The following is an 18217-nucleotide window of genomic DNA, read 5'->3' as shown; positions in this document are numbered from 1 at the left end:
TGGAGCTAATGTTCAGACGTATCGGCATAAATTTCGTTTTAGGCTGATAGCTGCACACTGATACGTAAGTTCATATCGAGCACCATCTTGCTCTTTAATTAGGACTTTCCGATATTCTGAACAGTTCTCCAAGACATACGGAACGTCGTCTTCAGAAGTAAACAACAGCTTGCTTTCTGTGAAAAGAAATGTACAAAGTCAGACATGATCACTCTCAGAAGTGACGTAAACCCTGATACGCATAGCAGTGCATGTCACATGCAAACGTATTTACATGCAAGCATGCATCCATCAAGCCATCCCAGTATTCGTGTGTACATGTGTCAATACAAATGTAGTTAGTACGTATATGTATGTATGTATGTATGTATGTATGTACGTATGTATGTATGTATGTATGTATGTATGTATGTATGTATGTATGTATGTATGTATGTATGTATGTGTGTATGTATGTATGTGTGTGTGTATGTGTGTATGTATGTGTGTGTATGCATGTGATATAGCTATGCATTAGTGTATTTGTGTGTGGGGATGGTCATGTACATGAAAGGATGTATGTATATTTGTATTAATGTATTTGATTATCAAATTTCCGTAACTGATCACAGTCGTCATTAACTGCATTAAGAAAACTACTTCCTCATACTTGTCTCCTGATTGAGTGATTTCTGCAAAATGTTGAAAACACGTCCTTTGGAAAATTCCCCATATCCGGAAATTGATAACTTTAATAACATATTTACTCAGACCACCGACCCACTGAATATCGACTTCATTGTATCATTTTGTTGTCGATTCTCCGACAAAATGACTGGTTACAGAAGTGTCTGGCTACGTTACTGCTGTTTCATCATTGTAACAATGAAAGCATCTTGTCACACAAGTAAGGTAAGATCAAAACATGCCTTACCAAACTACTGAATGGTGTACACTTGATCATTCCTGCTCTAATTTATGTCCTAAAGGGCAAGTTCAAAAGAACATGGATTTATTTTGTTCGAGACTTTGTTTTGTACACTTTTTTATCTGCTTGTGATCGCCGGTGCCCAGCTTTTGGTCAAACGAGGTTTCGTCTCTTCATCACTCGTTGGACAATGTTTGTCGTAACATGTTAACTAATTTTTAGTTTTCGTGTTTAATGTAACGTTCATTACAATATGTTTAGGACTTTTGGTAAAAAATCAGAATAACTGAATATGTGCATAGCACCTTTCCTGTGTCTGTCATTAAATGAAGGATTTGAAGCATTTTACTCAAAATGGAAACCTTGACCATTTTGTACGTTTGCATTTTCACAGCTTGTTCCGGACGATGACGAAAATATCGAACACAACGACAAGAAACGAGAGATTGCAGAAGGTCCAATGTTTGACGATTTGCCGTTAATCATGGTAAAATAAATTCAATACGCTGTATAGAGTAGAGCATAACGGTTTTCATGTAAAATAGTCTATGTGAAATCAATTTTTATCTGTTCGTATTGAAATTTCAAGTATCAATGTGATATTAGTATTGGAGTATTGGAGTATTGTTGTCACTACCGTTGTCTACCTTTCATCGTCACACTTGAACGCATACCTGCACAGTGAGGTTTACACAGATTGAAAATGAAGCAACGACAGTAATGTAACTTACGGATGTTATAGTTGTATGGTTTTATGTAGCGAAAGTGTTTTTCCTCGTAACTTCGATAGTCCGTTAGGAGTACTTTCTCTTTACAAAATTAACTTGGCGATGTCTAATTGGCTATATATTTGTCAATCGTAATAGTTGGAGCATAAAGTGGAGTTACAATAAATGCCAATGATGTTTACACGGTCGACTAATGGTTGAATCAAGGGCGAAAACCTGTGAACGTGATTTCAGCTAGACTACGTTGTATACACCACATGTTGAAGGTCACTTCGTTCTGAGAGAGAGAGAGAGAGAGAGAGAGAGAGAGAGAGAGAGAGAGAGAGAGAGAGAGAGAGATTAAGAAACAGTACTTTGCGAGAGAAAGGACAAAAAATGTGATATTGTCAAAAACGTATTTCCCCCTTATGTCATTAACACTTCTTAGAAGGCGTTGTAATTTGGAGAAAAGTAGTGAACTTATGTAACAGTGAAACAATATTGTTTCGATACGGTTTTGTCAGAGATAGGTATTTCCATCAACATTTGAAGCTTGCCTTCAAGTTGATGGACGACGATTCCGTCAAATAATTAGGGTGATTTGAAATCATAAGAACTGGGTTTTACATTTTCACTCGCAATGAAACGATTAGAAGTATTTTGTTTTGTTTGTTTGTATGACAGAACAAGCCTGAAAGTTTTGCCTGGCTAGTCTTATGAAAGGCAACCCCACTGTATATGGACGTCATAACTACGTTGTCAGGTGTTTAAGACGAGACCCAAAAACATTTTTTTAAATATTATTTCCTCTAAACTCAGACAGATAAATTAAATTTCAAACTGTATGAATCATCCATCTAAAAGATTTACTCTGCGATGTGACTATTGCGATGAAAATCAGTCAGCAATGTGTCTAATTCATAAAATGTGATATATTTTCTGACATGACTTTGCATTTCTACTTCACCATCATTTTCGTGTCATGAGACAACGCATACGTTTAATACATGTTGAATTCACTTTCTTTCAGAGAAAATATAGTATACCATCACCTCCAATGCGTTCAGGTAATTGGTTTGATTATTTGATTTTCTCTCATGACCTTGTTTATTCCATATCATTGTTTCCCAATATTGCAACATTAACGGTGACCGAAAAAAATTGATCTGGTGTTGTTATGTTGATTTTCCTCAAAGTTCCATTATGTTCCGTTTTGCAACGCATAAATATCACAGTTTGAAAAAAAAAATCGCGGACGGCAAAATATGATTGCGAGTAAATACATGACATTGAAATGCCGACTTTGCTTTTTTGACGCAGCTGACTCTGTACCGGAACCATCGTCTGCAATGGAAATTATATTGACACGAAATCAACACTTGATTGAAGGTGAGACGCATTATCTTGTCATTTGATATTTTACAGACATCCATATTAAAATATAACCTTTATTCTCGCATAATTTGCAATTTACATTTAACCTTTCTCGAGGACACCTGAAATGTTGAAAAATAAAGCAAGTATTATTATATGACGTTCAGGACCGAGGATACTAAAACACACGCAAAGTAAACAAATTTGATCCATACATGGTCTTATTCATGTTTTCGTCGGGCAAACGACCGATCTATTTTCAGGTAGCACGCGCCTTGAATTCGAAACATTTAAACTTTTGCTCAAATTTCGCTAAAGAAAAATTTCAAGTGTTCTCTTTCAAATTAAAGAATAACAATCGGGCGTCATCGTACAATATTTGGTACGGGAGAAATTACAAAATATTTTTTGACACTTAAATTAAAAATAATTGCCATCTGTTTCAACTCTATGAAGAAAATTAGACCGGTAAAAAGTCAAGTTTATACTCCATAATCTTCAAAATGAGCCCCTACAAGTGGTAGATCAAAAACATATTGTAAAGCTTTGAGAGTCCAACTATCTGTCCACCAGCTGCATTCTACCTAATGATGACAAAGCACATTGTAATAACGATTTGTGGGTTGTCAAGGTTAAAACGACTTTTTACATTTTAACGCTACCCCTTTGCTCATCCACAAAGTCATACTTTGTGAATGTCAAACAAATAATGAATAAATAAATTGAAAAAGTCCCCTGCCTTTACAGTGTACATTTTGCTAAACTTAATCTCCTGAAAGAATTGAGCTTATAGCAATAAGCTTATGTATTACATTTGGTACTGTCGGTGAAATTTTAGATTGTCAAAATTATATAGATCAAAGTTTGGTGCGAAAGCGCGTACAGTCATGACGGCGAACGATATTGAGTTAATCCCCCTGTCACCTTGAGTTTCATTTTCCATGTAAGTGTTTTATTTATCTATGTCCCTTATTTCAAGTGCCGTTGTCTTTTTGTAAAATTGTTGTGTGTCATATTTCGATGTCAACGGTCAGTATTTGACTATACAGGTGGCAGACCCCCGAAATTGAGAAAAATGAGAAGAAAATGGCCATTTGTGACGTGACCCTCAGAATTCAACCTCGATTTTGAGCAGATGCGCTTCTCGATTTGTTGTCATTTTAATTGTATTTCAAGGTGTCCACAATAATCAGTGCGCCACTTCTACACTGTGCTAATATGCATGAGCCATACGCTGAATCAATTTTAATACGTCGGTACTCACGAGCTCACATTACTGACATGTGCTAGTTTTCGGAACGAAAAATTCATTGCGTCTTCGAAATACAAACTTTTCCGGAATCACACATACGAATAATATCGACTGTTGTTATGAAAATACATGTATATATCACACGATTTGAACTAATTTGGGATAATTGGATGGTGAGGTGATGCCGATTTAATCCACAAATATAAGCTCATCTGCTTTTCTTTTTACAGTAAACACTTGTTTTTATGAGTAATTTGTAATATTGCAACATTCAGCTATACTGCTGTAATATTGCAACATTCAGCTATATACGGCACCTAACACTGTTGAGAAATTTGAAAAATATGAAAACCCAATTATCCGAAATTAGTTCCAATCGTGTTATATATATATAATATATTATATATATATATATATATATATATATATAATATATATATATATATATATATATATATATATACACATACAATCTGATGACTTATAGAACTGGGTTGTTCAAAGTCCGTCTTGCTTCCAATCCCGAGTAGCAATAAAATAGCGACGTTTCGGTGCGACTAGCGAACCTTCATCAAGCTTTACAACAACACGAATACAAACGAAACTGGAGGTACTACTGAATGGAATAAATACTCGTGCACACTCGTACACGGAGGGCGAGAACATTACAACTGAGGGGTGGGAACTGTACATATATATATATATATATATATATATATATATATATATATATATATATATATATATATATATATATATATATATATATATATTTGAAGTAAGAGGGTCTATTGATGTCGTTTACATTATAAGTTTGTATTTTACGAATCCCTTATAATTTTCATGTTACAGCGAATGTTCCTGGACTTATGGAGGGTGATATCTACCTTGGACCACAGGTAATACACGGATAATGACAATAGCAACCAGTAGGCCTAATTCGGATTAACACTTGACAACTGAAACAATCATTTAAAGAGGGCATGTCATTGGGGGAATGATTAAATTACTTTAAATCCCATCATTTTCCAAGTCAATGATTTACAAAATATTAATTTGTAATAGGAACTATGGATTTTCAGTTGATTGGTAATACTGTAGAGACAACTGTCGGCATGAACACTTCTTTAACCAATTATTTTAAATACCTTAGCCACAATCCGATTAACATTTCTACTCAACGGTCAAGTTTACCAGTTAAAGTTACACCGACATCTTCATAGAATCCGCACGCCTGCTGGCTACCTGGTTTGCCGGTGTGTTGACAAGACAAAATGAGTTGTAGAACGTTTATTATTTTATTATTTCTCAGAGGCGACCATTTTATATGCCCGTTTAACAACCAAGTTTACTGCACTTTGACGTAACCAGACTTATCGGCAATATGCACAGCAATTTGGAGTCGGCGACACAGAGTGGTTCAAATGAATTCTGACAAATTAATATACAGTAGTACAAAGAAGACCACAAATAGACCGTAGGGTTTCATCTGATCTGACATGTTCCCACTGTAACAATTACTAAAACTTCAAACTTCAACAAAAATAACGATTATAAACTTTCACCAATGCCGTATGCCTGAAATTCGTGAACTAGTTATGTACTGTGATTCATGTAATTATGGGCAGTGATAAAATCTGGGAAATAAATGATGTAGAATCAATCTTTCTACCTTCATCAAGGATGGAACGAATGTACTGAGTTTAAGATGAAAAAAATCACTGGAAAGCATTCTGCTATCAAAAATGCAAGGGACAACTATTCTTATAATAATCAATGACTTTTTTCAAACTTCTGACTAAATTGAAACGAAGGAGGCATGAGTCTGTAATGCCCGGCATGTGTTTGATGATGAACCCTTTGAAATTTGAGATCACATTTGGCTACTGAAATACCAATCCGAAACATACCTTCGAACGAATGTGTTAAGTTTTTAATTAATTACGGATGGAAGAAAATTAATACTTTTGGATGCTTCATACGCAGATGAAGGTCTGAAACGCGGACCAATGTAATGTAACATTGAGATCACATTTCTTGGGAGGTATTCTTGGAGGTTCGGGACAGCTATAGAAGAAAATGTTTGCACGCTGACTTTGCGTCAGAATGTCATTGTCGTTACATCACTCTGTGATCCTGGCATTTCCTGAAGTCGTGAAGAAGGCAAAAATATACTTCAAACTTAAACATTTGTATGCATTTGGTGGGAAAAAATGAAACAAGTTAGCGCATTTTGTAATCTCTCCAATGTCTACGACATTGCCAGATTAATGTGAGTGCAAATATCCAAGTTATATACTTCGTCTTGTAGTCCGGTATATAGTTTTCATTTTGTGTTCGTCTTTAAGAAACTCAGAGCAGGAATCGCTGCTGAAGATCGTCGATGGCCAAATGGAATTGTTCCGTATGTGATTGACGGCTACTACGGTAAAACTTTAACTTGTTTATGTAACGTCGTCTTTTATTCCTTTTTCGTAAAATGCAATTAAAAATAGTCAACAATTGCAGGAGACGTTTCTTGATTGTGTATGATACTTGTTAAAAAAGATCTGAATGATCCAGACCAGGGGACATAGTGACATATACGGTTATGTATACCGCGGTTTTGAAACCCCCCCCCCTTCTTCTTTTTGTCTGATCAGGTATACCTTTGTCCAGGAAACGTTTATAAAATTTAGACTTTTGACCCTGATATTGGCTCTACCACAACTTTTGATCCCAAATAAGCACATTTTACCCACCATTTTGTAGTAATGTAGCTTAGCGCTTTTTGACACCCACTCATTTTACTGAAAGTCATAGAGTTTGCGCGCTTTAGTTCCGACTGTCTATGGTACATTTGTACCCAATGTGGAAATGAGTGTCCGGGAGGGGCCTCCAGGTATTCAACTTTACAACAAATTGAAGCCCTTACGTTCTGTTAGTGTCAGGCTGCATTGTTAGTTGTGAAAGCTGATTTTATTTTTAAAGTGAAAAGAAAATAACTGAACATGTATCCCCCATGCTCTGCGTTGATTGACAATTGATGTAGGTATAAGTGACAATCTGTTGAATGTCCAAACGCACGTTATGACACATCTTTTGTAACTGAACAAAGTTTGCAACGCTATCCCGTTCTCTGTACTGTGCACAATTTTCATATTTCAGATCAGGCCGCCGTAACAACTATCGAGAATGCCATGGCGGATTACCATCGCTACACGTGTATTCGTTTCGTTCCACGCACCAATGAGGCAGATTATGTCTTTATAACACCTCTGGATGGGTAGGTACCTCTTTGGATGCATCACGAGGTAATACATGTCCTGCAATAATAACAGTCACCTCCAAATTCAAGGATCAGCACAGTTACACATGAACAAATGGTCCTGTATAACATTTCAAGGTTTCTTACAATGAACCGTTGTCATCTGTGAGGAGGGTCGTGCGAACACCATCGCACGAAATACACCGACCGGAAATCAAATTTTTATTTGGAAAAAAAATTGCACAATGCATAATGCTTACTCGGACGAAACAGTTGTGATATATTTTTGAACGACAGATTGTTTTGTCGTGTAGTTCAATTACAACGCATTATATCTGTCAGATTAATGCAACCATCGCTCTCTCCTCACTTGTCATCCAAATATCATCTGCGGCTGGTGATAGTAACATGACGTCATATTGTTTGTTTATTGTACAGTGCTGGTGTATTTTCAAAAACTCCATTGTGCAAACATTCCAGTGTTGTAATTATAAAACACTGAGTCTTTGCCGTGAGATTATAATTAACAATCCTCAATGATAAACACACGGGGAAAGACCCTGGTCGCTATTAAAAATTATGTTATGGTACGGCACATACTGTGGTCGGTCAGTAAATAAGCTATACCAAAGGAAATTAGAGTAGTACGTATCTAACAACTTTGCTTAAAGATTAGTCATTCACTAAGCTTTGCTGTTATCTTTCAAAGATGCTGGTCCGGCTTTGGCTATGCTAATATGGGGATGCAGAAAGTATCTCTTGGCAATGGATGTGTGTGGCACAGGACAGTGATACACGAATTAATGCACTTGGTCGGATTCATACATGAACAAGGTCGACTCGACAGAGATCAATATGTCCGTTTATATGAAGAAAATATGCTGGAAGGTGGGTATTTCACACCACGCTGTAATTCTACATATCTGAAACTAGTCGCTTTGCAATAAACCTTATTAGGAAAGTGTCTACATATCTCTGGTGTTACCATGGCGCGTATAGAACTCGTAGTCGTCAGGTGCTTAGCAAGTGGTGCTCCAACCAGAGTTAAAAACTATCTACTGTTGATTGACCAATCAGAGTGCTCAATTCAGGGTGTTTTATTTACTCATAAAGCCTTGGTCACCAAATTCAAGAAACGAATGACAGCGCCGTACTAAAGTGCTGTCCAATCAAAGTGAACATGTCATATTCTGTAGACATGTGGTACGTTTTAATATTCAAATCTGGTAACAGCGGAAACCAGCTGCAACACAAAATCTGCTGTACCCTAGGGCATTTATATAATGTGCCCTAGGGCATTTATATAGGATGTTCCATTACATTGGAAGGCTATTTCACAAATTAAAGTTTTAATTCATATCCTAAACATGTTACATTGACAAAGGGGACGATTGACGTAAACACATTGAAACGAAAATATATCAATTAGGGGCGATAGTTTTTAAGTCGGATAAAACCCTCGTACTCGGGCTCTTCTGGTATATAAAGTCCAACCCTACGATAAAATGTCTCGGCCTGCGGCCTCGACATTTTATCGTTGGGTTGGACTTTATATACCAGAAGAGCCCTCGTACTTGGGCTTTATCCTATACTTTAATGCTGATATGTTAGGCCGCGTTCAAAAAAAGTGGTGAGGGGGGGGGGGCTGGAGGAATTCAGGGGGGATTCGAAAATTTTTGGGGTAGTCGAGGGGGGGACTTGAAAGTTTTGCTCTGCCTATAGGGGGGACCTAAAAATATTTTGACTCCCAACATTTTGATGTTGTCCAATGGTTCTAATGTTAGTAATAATTAAACAAAATCTAGAACCGTTTTGTCATATTTTTTGTCTTTAATCTCGAAAAAGTCTAAAAATGTATGAATGCCATTAAATTTTCGTAGAACAAGTTGGCCTTGTAATGGGGCAGGAGCTACAACTGTTGATAATTTTTCAATATTTCTATGCAATGTATCAAACACAGTTTCTTGGTGTCTCTCTACAACATGCTGCTGAAAAAGACAATGTTCAGTTGTCAACAAAGCCGTTTGTCTAAATATTGGTGATAATTGAATGATGCAAATGCACGGTACACGTAGGCTGTGTTGGCAAGATGAATACTGGATAGCTGGGCAAGAACACAATTGTATAAACTGAACAAAAATATTATCAAATAAGAAGTTAATACAACTACTGCCCTGCTACTACATACTGGCAGTGACAGTGATACATGTAGCTCTGACTCTGATGTAGTTTAAGAAGAGTTTCGGTCATAGGACACTCATCGACAGTGAAACATACATCTACTTGTACACAAGATCCAGCCAGAGGGCAACACATAGAAGACTAGGGAACTAACAGTTACCATGGATTTCTGAATTCTGGCATATGAGAACAATCAAATATTGGAGAAAAAAGATGGGGTCACCATACTTGATCTTATACAAATGTACGGTGAAAAGTCAGTTTTTCTAAAATCACTTAAAATCAATATATAAAACCATTCATTTCAAGTTCATGCAGTGAATGAAATTTTCACATCTCATTGTACCAATAACACAAAAGTACAACTTTGAACAGTAAAGACTCTTATTTAAACGGAAAAATGTGTGACTAAATGGAATCTTTTATTTGTTATCAAATTTGCCATTATTGCACCCAAAATTTTTGAGATTAAAACATTAATATCATGGAATATTTTAACCTTCCAGTATTGTCAATTTTGTAAAACATTTTATAAGTGGCATCTAAGTTGTATATGTCTTGTACTTTTGAAAAAAAAATTCGGTAGGTCACTGCGCTCATTTTTTCACAATTTGGTTAAACGTAGCTAGGAATACACAATTTTCATACTCTCTCATGATTGTCATTTTGTGTGCTTTTCAGCTGGTGCCATTGAATTGGCCAGAGTTGGATAAACTCAAGTCGGCTTAGACTGAGAAATCCAAAAAGTTCACTGATGCAATTAAAAATGAATCAATTTAAGAACTTGCCCTAGGTATATGGCTCTACAACCTGCTGATAAGAGGTAGTGTTGAACATTTGCGTGCAGAACCACACATTACATGTTTTTTTTTACTCTGCGTGCATTCCTAATAAATAAGCGGCTATATGGTAATTGGGGGGACTTGAAAATTTTTGAGGGTATTGAGGGGGGACTTGAAAATTTTTGAGGGTATTGAGGGGGATCTGAAAAAAAATAAGATTTCAATCGCGATTCCTCCAGCCCCCCCCCCCACCATTTTTTTGAACGCGGCCTTACAGTCATAAATACATTATAACTTACGTCATTCAGATCAGACTGAATCTCTTAGACTAATGCGCTGAATGCACAAGAGTGCTAAATTGTTTTGAAATTTTCGAAAATGTACTTTGCAAATGGTGTTTTGAGAAACTTCGCAGTGGTGCACTCCATTTGTGCTGAAAAATAGTATGCGTCACGATTCTTCGTCGTTTAGAAAAGATGCCGTTCATGCAGGTTACGATGACACATAGATTCGAGGCATTTTTAACAGCACAGGAGCACTTTATTCTAGGTTCAACAACTGCTGTGACGGTGAACCTATACATTTTATTATACACCGAATGAGCCGGAAATGTAATTTCAATAATCAATCCACTTGACAAACACAGATTGTTATGTTGTTGTAGGATTTCACAGGAAACATGCCCCTGCTGTTGATGTCGCTGTAATTTGACATTGTATTACTTGTGACGGTTTTATATGTTCTGTTGTTCAATTCTGTAGGATACAGTCCGCAATTCGGTAAGGTCTTAAGCAAGGTAACAACACAGGGTACACCTTACGACTATGATTCAGTGATGCACTATGATAGGAAGGCCTTTACTAAGAATGGACTACCAACAATCGTAGCTATCGATGATTACAATCGAGAGTTAGGCACAGCAAGAACATTTACTCTTTGGGATTTTATAGAAGTTAATGGCTTATACGACTGCGGTGAGTTCTAGAATTAGATTTTAGATGTGTTCAGAAACTCGAGAACGATGATGGAAATTAAACATGTGGAGCTATACACACCACGTTCAGAAGATAAGGCACATGACACCTCGTAAATAAATGTCATATACTAATATGAAATGCAATTATAACAGTACAATGTTTGATTAATTTCACTTTTTCTTCACAAAGTCCATCAATCTTCGCTATCTAATTCTCTAAAGAATTCTTCACAAATGGTGAACCTAGTAAAAGATCTTAAACAAGATTTTGATTAAGTTACTGTGATGTCGGAGACGAAGAAATGCATATTGTTTAATAGCTATCTTTAAAAGATGACATTCAGTGCATTTTAGATCCAGAGGAGATAGTACCTAAAATCAATAGAGTCAATGATAGGTGTGAAAGACATTGCCTGCTGAATATACTTGCTCAAAGTAGGTATATTTTTATTGTTATGACGCTATGGATGCCGTTAAAAGTATCTAGCTGATTGATTGGCAATTTGTCGAACAGATGTCAAAATTGCCACTTTTAGATGACAGGCTTTGAATGTGCTAAGTATGTACGTAATGTAACTATCATTCATGTCCTGTAACTAAAAGATTATACGCAGTGATGCGAGGAAAGCTGTTGCTTACAATGAAGGCTTTTTTGATGTACTTTTAAGCTATTACGATTCAAAGTATTTCTGGGGCTGAAACTCTTCAAGCTCTCTCGAATTCTGTCTGCCTACTCCACATTATTTGTGAACGACGCATAGCTGTGCTCGTTGTTGTGCGGGCATTGTCTATCCTGTGAACAAATTACCAAATAACTTGTTTATCGCTCTCTTTCCAAGGCTACGACGTTGATGTTTGGTATGAAAACCAGAAAGGTGGGTAATATAAGGCGAGAACAGCAAACTGATTTGTCAAATTACTTATATGTCCAAAACATAAGTATGATGATAAATACTGTTTCGCTATACCATGCACTGTAGTAATTGAGTAAAATGTAGACATCTGATTCATACGGATTTACTTGAACTTGGCACCGTTTGCCACCATGGGCGATTTTAGTCATCAGAATCTCTTCAAGACCGTTTAGGTATTCTTATACTGTTCGTGAAGAAGTCTCAAGATTTGTGGATTGGTCAATCGATTAAACGCATTTTTTTGTCTTTTCTGATACCTTTTACCTGACTATCAGCCGCTTGACGTTATATATATATATATATATATATATATATATATATATAATATATATATATATATATATATATATATATATATATATATATAGAGAGAGAGAGAGAGAGAGAGAGAGAGAGAGAGAGAGAGAGAGAGAGAGAGAAATTGTGTGTGTCTGTGTGTGAGCCGAATGGCGTGACTAGCGACCAGAAGTGTAACAAACTTAAGGCTCATGGAGCCAACAGTTTCACATAATTTTAGCATCCATCACATCATACACATGGTATAATGGAGAATGGTTGCAATTGTCCTAAAACGTCAGCTTCCTATATTTTCAGAATGTATAATCGAAACAAACACTGATCGCCGAGGAGGTAACATCAACGACGGCAACCAAAACAAAATGTACTCAATTGAAGCTTGCTGTGAATTATGCCAGAGCACACCCGATTGTAAATCGTTTTCCCTTGACAAGAGACCTGGTAGCACATTTGGCAACTGTTGGCTGAAAAATGACTGGGTACAGGCATGGACTGACGATTGCTGCGATTCTGGAATCATATGGCCCTGGCCGGAAGGTAAGATTATCTTACACAATAAGAGCGAGTGCAATTTTATCTTTATCATTCGAAGAACAATTTTACTAATTATGAAGTTTTTCAGAAAATTTTAAGTTTGGAAAATGACGATTACCAAACCTGCTTGCTCGATCGTACCTTTAGAGTGTAGTCACGTGACATCTATCACGAGATGACAGAGGTAAAGTGAATTATTCGGACGTAAGTGAGGTAAACTTTGATACAGGATGATTGTAGCAGGGTAAAAAGACTTCCGATAATATTTGGACATGAATGATTTGTGATTTTACTGTTTAGGTATTTCGTTGCATTAAACACGTCATTCCCACTATCTTCTCTCGTAGAAGACGATGAAGAAGAGGAGGAAGACGATGGAGACAACGAAGGTGGAGGGGGAGGAGAAGAAGGGGGAGAAGAAGGTTGTACCAACAAAATTATCTAAATTTCATCTATATTCATGACAATCAAATATATTACAGAGAATGGTTTGACTTAATGCATTCGTAAAAGTTGTCGCAAGCCTGATAAATCCAGTGTACATACTATTCTATCTGTTATGCCTGCTTTTTAGACTTCACAACACGCAGTCATAAGTAGCCAGGGCATCGATATATACAACACTTCTGTTTTGTCCATGGAAATTACAAAATAAATGTTGAATTCTAATCTTGAGAGATATAACATCGGATTTGAACCTGTCGAGAATGATGAGTTCAGTGTCAACGCTCCATTTTGTGAATTCCTGATAATTAGGAACAGATTGTCAACGGCATCATTCTGTCCTAGTAGGGTTACTTAAGATAAATCATTGAGGGCATCATATCACTTGACAGCTTATTGCAAAAGTTATTGCCGTACCTTTTTCAGATTGTGTTGACAAGAATGAAAGTTGTGAAGCATGGGCCCTTCTTGGAGAGTGTGAGAAGAACTCCGCCTACATGATACCAAACTGCGCCAAGAGTTGTCTGCCTGAATGTGAGCAACGTAAGTTTTCAGATTAAGAAGAATACTCGAAATAGTTGAATTCGTGCTCTCGAAAAGTTGTCAACGTTGTAGCTTGTTGTTAAAGTGATTTTCTTCAGAACGATTACTGTTTCGAATAACAGTAATAGAAGTATCGAATCATGCAACGGAAGTTTATTTTTGACGAAGTATCACACTAAACGCTAGTATGTCTCTCAATTGTTTCTCTTATCAAGATATAGAATGCGTCGACAAAAACGAGCAGTGTAGCGCCTGGGCCTCGACTGGTGAATGCGACAAGAACCCGAACTACATGAAACCTAACTGTAAGAAAAGCTGTGGAGTGTGCACAGATAGTGAGTGTTTTCATTTGTGATCAATTACCAAATGACAGCATTGAAACTCACGCAGTGAGATGTGTCTATATCATAGATTGTGAGGTACACACTTGTAGTACAGATCACCTGCACTGAAACTATCTTGAAGGTCACTGCAATTTTAACACATGTATATCGATTAATGATGCCACTTGGTTTGGTCAGAGTATAGTTGGTGGCGTTTTAAAGACAACTGACGGCACATTGCTCTCGATAGCTGCGTAAAACAGCATCAAGACAGCAACATCCAAAGTAACACATGCATATCCGTTGACTTCTGTACTAACAATGTTGACATGCACACCTGTTTCCATTTTGTGTCATCTAGGTTGTTTAGACGGTGACGATAACTGTGCAAGATGGGCCAGCAATGGAGAATGTGATAAGAATCCAGGCTGGATGTTAAAAAATTGTAAGAAAAGTTGCAACCAATGTGAAGACGGTGAGTGATAGAAGTTGATGCTGTCAGTGAAAGTCAACGTATATCCAAGCAGTCTCAATGAGTTTACTTGTAGCTATTCTCTTAACTGCATTATGTACTCTTCATCCTGCTGATGTTTGTACTTTTCAGACATATGTAAAGTAAGCTTCGGGAGCCTCCTTAAGTTAGATTTGACGGAAAGGTGCAAGGCATGATTAGGACATTGTCAGTTTTTTAAAATATGGTTATATCCATCCTCTTTTTCCTACATGTCACCCTTCCATTTTCCAAGTTATAAAGCATTACTTTTCACTAAAACTTGACTCCGTCCCCATCCCCAGTATACTGTTGAGAAATTACGTCGATCTCCCCACTGTTAGCTCTTTGTCATTGACTGATGTACAGCCAAACGGAATGGCCTTTATGTGTACATTTTCAATAGCTAGGAATGTAATAGAATCGAAATTGTTTTGTTTGATGATGTGTTGTGTTGCTAGATGATGAAAGTGATGATGATGATGATGATGATGATGATGATGATGATTGTAAGAATATGACCAAGAAAGAGTATGGAATCAAACAATTGCAAAACAGAGTGTTTCCTATCGTATAATTTCGAACAATATCGTTGACAGGCTTGAAACCTTCCAAAATTTTCTGTTCATTCTAAGTCGTCAAATGTGCTCGCTTTGCCACAGGTGTACAAGACATAATCAGTCATGGCAAGAGAGTAAATATTAGTCAATTTATGATTATCAACACTTGATAAAAATACTGACAAAAGTACCCTAAAGCACTCGAATCCTAAATTATGATCAGTATTTATACCAACACATTTGTAGCACAGACCCTTAGAAATATTGTCAATATAGTTACACTGCAGCAGCATTGGTCAGTAACTTGATGCGCGGTCATAGTACTGTCTCGGCAGACTCTCTAAACACTGTTTAGAGAGTGTCAAGGCAGTAATGACTGCGCATCAAGTTACTGCGCAATGCAGCTGCATGCTGTAATTATTATTTGAGGGTCTGCAGTACAACTGAGTGAATATTCGAGATAAATACTGATCTTAATTTAGGATTCGAGTGCTTTAGGGGACTTTTGTAAATATACAATAATGACAGAAATATTAATTTTATCAAGAATTATATTCATAATCATAAATTTATTAATAACAGAGTCTGTACAACAACTGCGCGAATTTGGCATGAAAACTGGAATGCAGTGGGGTACTTTTGTAAGTATATATAAGCTTACAATGATGACAGAAACTTTTAATTTTTTTCAACAGTGTTCATAATCATAAATATAGTATTTTTATACTCTTGCTATGACTGATAATGCATTGCACCCCTGTGGCTTTGTAAAAATGTGTGCCTCAATCACGATCTCTGTGTTTTCGTGTTCAAAAGTCTTTGGATTGGTCGCATTACTCGAAACAAGTATACTTTAAATCATCTTCACGCGGTCTAAAGTATAGAGGCTGCTTGTACTACTGGTCCACCAACAGACCTCCCTGGGAATTATCGAAGCCAATTTCAACATTTTTTATAATTTCACTGTCCACACAGATGACATACTTGGACCATAACTGAAGAGGGTACTACAAATACTAGTACATCGAAGAAGTTAAAATTTTGTTTCAAAAGGTCTATTTCTTGTCACAAGATGTCAGATGTGGCTTTTTAAAACAAACTCCACGACTCCTGTACATGGATCGACTTCTTCTTGGGGTTCTTATTTACTACCTATTCTTTCGATAATTTAGTTCCCGAATAAAAAGGGTTGTAAATCCAAGTCATAGCTTTTTTGTTTTATGTAATAGGGTAGCTCTTGGCATAGGTTTTGTTATCATTTTTACATAAAACATAGACTTGGTTCAAGTCTGTGATTTGTTAATGTTTGAGTGGAGTGAAGGCAATGATATGTATTTTGCTTTCATGTGAAACGCGCGTGAGTGGAATGGACGCGATGAGTCGGGTGAACGCTATACAGGGGAGTTTCACCCAGAATCACGGCAGAAACTAACTCACCATACTGCGCAGACTCAAAGGTAACGCATTCAATTGCTGGGAAAACATGGCCTGGGCTACCAAATTCCGAATAGGTTTGTACGAGATAGGAGAGACACAAGATAAAAATGATTTTATTTTTTAAAAATTAACCGACTTGAACCAAGTCTACATAAAACACTGTACAACGGGGTCTTGTGTCTTTGTACTTGACACAGGTAGCTGCTACCACGTGAAAAGTTTGATTGTCTTGTTTCTGTTAAAATTTCCTAGTATTTCCTGATATAGTGGAAATTACGATGTAACAGAGGATTTAGTATGATAACAGAAAGAATTGCTACTTTTCCATAATCTTTGATAACATTGTCAAGCAAGGATATCCAGATGTGTAGGTCAAATGACAATGACCTAAGGATATGATTACACTGGTATGAAGATAAGAATGGACAGTGAAATTGATCTAAATGTTGCCACACTTGTGTAATTGGTTTGTAAAGTTGTTCCAAAACTTGCCTCAGAAGTTGCACTGACTTGTTATAACTACGGTGAAAATCAGAGAGCTTTTATGGACCCATAATAAACACACACCAGGGAGTACACTTTGAAGTGCACTTCACATACACAGACTCATATTACATTCCTTATATGCTGCTTTGCGTTACATTGTATCACAGCCAAGTCAGAGTCTAGTTGTCATTAGACTCTTGTTTCCTTTACATTGTAGAAGTTGTTTGGCAAAAAATCAGAATTTACTGGAAAAGAGGTGTACATACGCCAGAAATAATAAGTGAAAAAGTTGTTGAAATGTACGGGGAAAGAAAGTCAGGAAATCTTTACCCTACACACACACACTAATCAATGTCTACTTTATTGCTTTATATCAACAATTACAGCAGAAGCCTATTGTGAAACAACACTATCATCCGTCTTTAGTTTGCCGCAACTCAACTAAAGTTACTGATCCTGTAGTAAATTTTGAAACAACTTTACAAACCAATTACACAAGTATGATAACATTTAGATCAATTTCACTGTCCATTCTTATCTGCATACGACAGTAAGTTACCCTTGATTGCCCACAAATAGACATCATTAACTACAGATCAACTCCTAGGCCAATAGTCGCTAATCGACTAACGAGTTTTTACATTTATGCCTTGTTGACCTTCTTATTGATCGTGAAGTTTGAAATTGTTCTATTCCGATTGAATGTAGAGCCAAGCATGCCGAAAATTGTCCACTTTCATACGACAGAGTAAATACAAAGTGC

The 18217-nt window shown here is 36.7% G+C and overlaps 1 protein-coding gene across 3 annotated transcripts; it reads left to right on the top strand.

Moving 5' to 3' along the window:
* Positions 1-699: 699 nt before the first annotated feature.
* Positions 700-16732, top strand: LOC139147126 (zinc metalloproteinase nas-13-like). Of its 3 annotated transcripts, none has more exons than XM_070718030.1 (17): positions 700-891; positions 1302-1394; positions 2645-2681; positions 2935-3003; positions 5093-5139; positions 6589-6667; positions 7388-7505; positions 8197-8375; positions 11212-11424; positions 12266-12301; positions 12935-13174; positions 13519-13593; positions 14042-14158; positions 14374-14493; positions 14843-14956; positions 16114-16172; positions 16507-16732. In XM_070718030.1, the coding sequence occupies exons 1-17, from the start codon at positions 811-813 to the stop codon at positions 16528-16530; spliced, it is 1701 nt and encodes a 566-aa protein (XP_070574131.1). In that variant the 5' UTR covers positions 700-810; the 3' UTR covers positions 16531-16732. The 3 variants fall into 3 exon arrangements, with proteins under 3 accessions (XP_070574131.1, XP_070574132.1, XP_070574133.1); XM_070718031.1 differs by having other exon boundaries at positions 701-891; positions 13519-13581; XM_070718032.1 differs by lacking the exon at positions 16114-16172 and having other exon boundaries at positions 703-891.
* The last annotated feature ends 1485 nt before the right edge of the window (positions 16733-18217 follow it).

The sequence above is a fragment of the Ptychodera flava genome, chromosome 13, assembly GCF_041260155.1.
Source record: "Ptychodera flava strain L36383 chromosome 13, AS_Pfla_20210202, whole genome shotgun sequence".
NCBI classification, from domain to species: Eukaryota; Metazoa; Hemichordata; class Enteropneusta; family Ptychoderidae; genus Ptychodera; species Ptychodera flava.
This window is presented reverse-complemented; position numbering and strand designations above follow the sequence as displayed.